This window comes from Plasmodium gallinaceum, assembly GCF_900005855.1.
Source record: "Plasmodium gallinaceum strain 8A genome assembly, contig: PGAL8A_v1_77, whole genome shotgun sequence".
Classification (NCBI taxonomy): domain Eukaryota; phylum Apicomplexa; class Aconoidasida; order Haemosporida; family Plasmodiidae; genus Plasmodium; species Plasmodium gallinaceum.
This window is the reverse complement of record NW_021628240.1, coordinates 12,037-14,584: the sequence shown is the minus strand read 5'-3', so window position 1 is coordinate 14,584 and position 2,548 is coordinate 12,037. Positions and strand designations below refer to the sequence as shown.

Sequence of the window (2,548 nt, the reverse complement as noted above, 5' to 3'; positions counted from 1 at the left end):
CATATTTTTTTTGGTATATGACCCTGAATTAAAAAAAATAATATATTATGATAATATATTTTTTTTTAATAAAAATGGCAATCTTAAAAAATTTTAGATATTTTTTTTTCTGGGAAATGGGATATATGTGAAAATTATGTTAGAAAGTACATTTTACTTGGGTTAATAGATTTTAAAAATTTAAAATTTAATTAAATAAGAATTAAATTGAGTTCGATCTATATTATCTTAATTGATTTCCTTATTCATTACTAGCAAAGTAATTAAACAGGCAATTAATAAATCACTATGCAACCTCTAGACAAAAAAAAAAGAGTTGTTAATTTTTTTTGTTTTCTTATTGTAAATTTTAAGTAAATAAAAATATATATTTATTTTTTAAAAGATTAATTTAAATGGTCAAAAGATAGAGCAAAGACTTGTCAACAAAAAGCTTCTTGTAGTATATTTTTGTTTAAATTTATAAAATTTTTTATATTAACGATAATAAAATTTTCTTGTTATGTAGCATTTATATAATTTATTTTGTTTTTTATCTTTTATTTATGTTAGCTTGAAAGTAATGGATTTGAGCTGCTAAATATTAATCACAACATTATAAATAAAAAATATATAAATGAAGCAACGATTAATGAGGATTTAAATTTTTAATAAAAATATGGAATTTTTATTAAAGAAAATAAATTCCCTTTAAAAATGATAAATTCTCATTGAAGTAGACCATGTCTATAAAACAGTTTACAAGTTTATAACATTAAAATTAATTTTTAATTCTTTAAATTAGTAGGGAGAAATTTACATATTCTTTACTAATTTGTTTGTTCAATAATATAGCAAAATCAATGAATATACAAATAACAAATCATTATCTTAAAAAAATTAACATAAAATTTTAACAAATTAATACATAAAAAAAAATGTAAACCAATTTATATAAAAAAAAAATACATTATATTTGAAAAATTCAAGTGTGAAAAACTTTTAATTTCAACTAATTTATATATTTGTGTATATGTATTTAGATACATACATGAAATTTTAAGATTTACAATTCATTTATTGTAACAATGTTTTGCTTGAGTATTATAATAAATATGTTAAATATAAAATATAAATTCTATAATATTAATTTTGTATACCTCTTGTAAGAATATTTTATCTTTTTAGTAAAAGTATTAATTATATCTTTTTGGCATTATAAAATTTTCCTAATAAAAATAGAAAAAATATAAAATTTAACATAAATAATATGCAAATATTTTTATTTGTATTTTCATTTTTTATAAATTAAAAAATATAAAGTATTTATATAATATAAGCAATAATATACTTAAATATTTTATAAATAACTTACTTCTCCTCTTTTTCATAAGCTTATATATGTAGCACCAAAAAAAAACAAAAAGAATTAAAAAAGGCACAAAAGCAATGGCAAAGAGCTCAGGTGCACTCATATTATTTTCATGATAAACATTCTGTGGGTTTGTTGATATAACATCTAAACTTTTTGGACTTATTGCTATATTTTTTATAGCACTAATTTCTTGATATTCGCATGAAGTAAATTGATTTATAACTTTTTTTTGGCAAAAATATGGAGTACATGCAAAATTAGAATCTTTTTTTAAGCAACTATCTGGAAGATATATAAGGTCTTTAATATTTCGTTGATAACTATAATAATCCAAAAATACTAATTTTCCACTATAATTCGCATTAGTACACAAAGTATATTCCTCATTATATTTTTCACATAAATAATTCACACAACGAAGATGTGTAACAAATTTTGTTTTAACAACATGGCAGAAATGTTGTTTATAAAATAGATTTTTATATTTTGCTTTAATAATTTTATGTCTGGGGTTTTTTAAAAGTTTTAAGCTAGATAGATTATTTTTTCCATTAATAACGTCATAAGAATTAAACGACAGATTTTTACCTAAATAATTTATATCAATGGATTCGCATAACGTTATCCTTTGGTTTATATTCTTAAGACGGCATAAATATGTTTTAAATGGGAAATCATCCTTATATGGATTTAATTCATAAAGAAACACAATACCATCTTGATTATTGTTTGAAAGAATGATTATCCTAGAAAATTCATATGGCCCATAACGTATATATTTAAACATATTTTGCGAAATATCATTTGAAACATTATATAAAGGACGATATACTTTAATTGGATTTAACTGAACCTGACAATATGATGTTTCATATTTAGATTTATCTATAGGACATATAGTCATATGGCATTTGGCAGAGTTTCCTTCAAAATCATCGCATCCTTTATTATATAAAAGTGCCATTTCTTAAATTAAAATAAGGTGTACATGTTTTTCCTACTTCTTCCCGTTACATTTTTATAGGACTATTTTTTTTTAAATAATCCATTTTCTTATAAGTTTTATTTTATTCCTAATAAAAAATATAGTTTCTAATACAATTCATAAAATTTATAAAAATTTAAAACTAGGCTTAATTTTTTATTTAAATATTAAAGTTTAATTTTATTTTTTTTTTTCAAATATATATTTTT

General features: G+C 19.8%; 1 protein-coding gene across 1 annotated transcript; it reads right to left on the bottom strand.

Moving 5' to 3' along the window:
• Positions 1-1,179: 1,179 nt before the first annotated feature.
• On the bottom strand, positions 1,180-2,318 carry PGAL8A_00265100 (fam-e protein; the record flags this gene model as incomplete). The annotated part of the gene is made up of 2 exons (XM_028671625.1): positions 1,180-1,208; positions 1,355-2,318. 2 exons carry the CDS (start codon positions 2,316-2,318, stop codon positions 1,180-1,182), a joined length of 993 nt encoding a protein of 330 aa, XP_028528259.1.
• Positions 2,319-2,548: the final 230 nt, after the last annotated feature.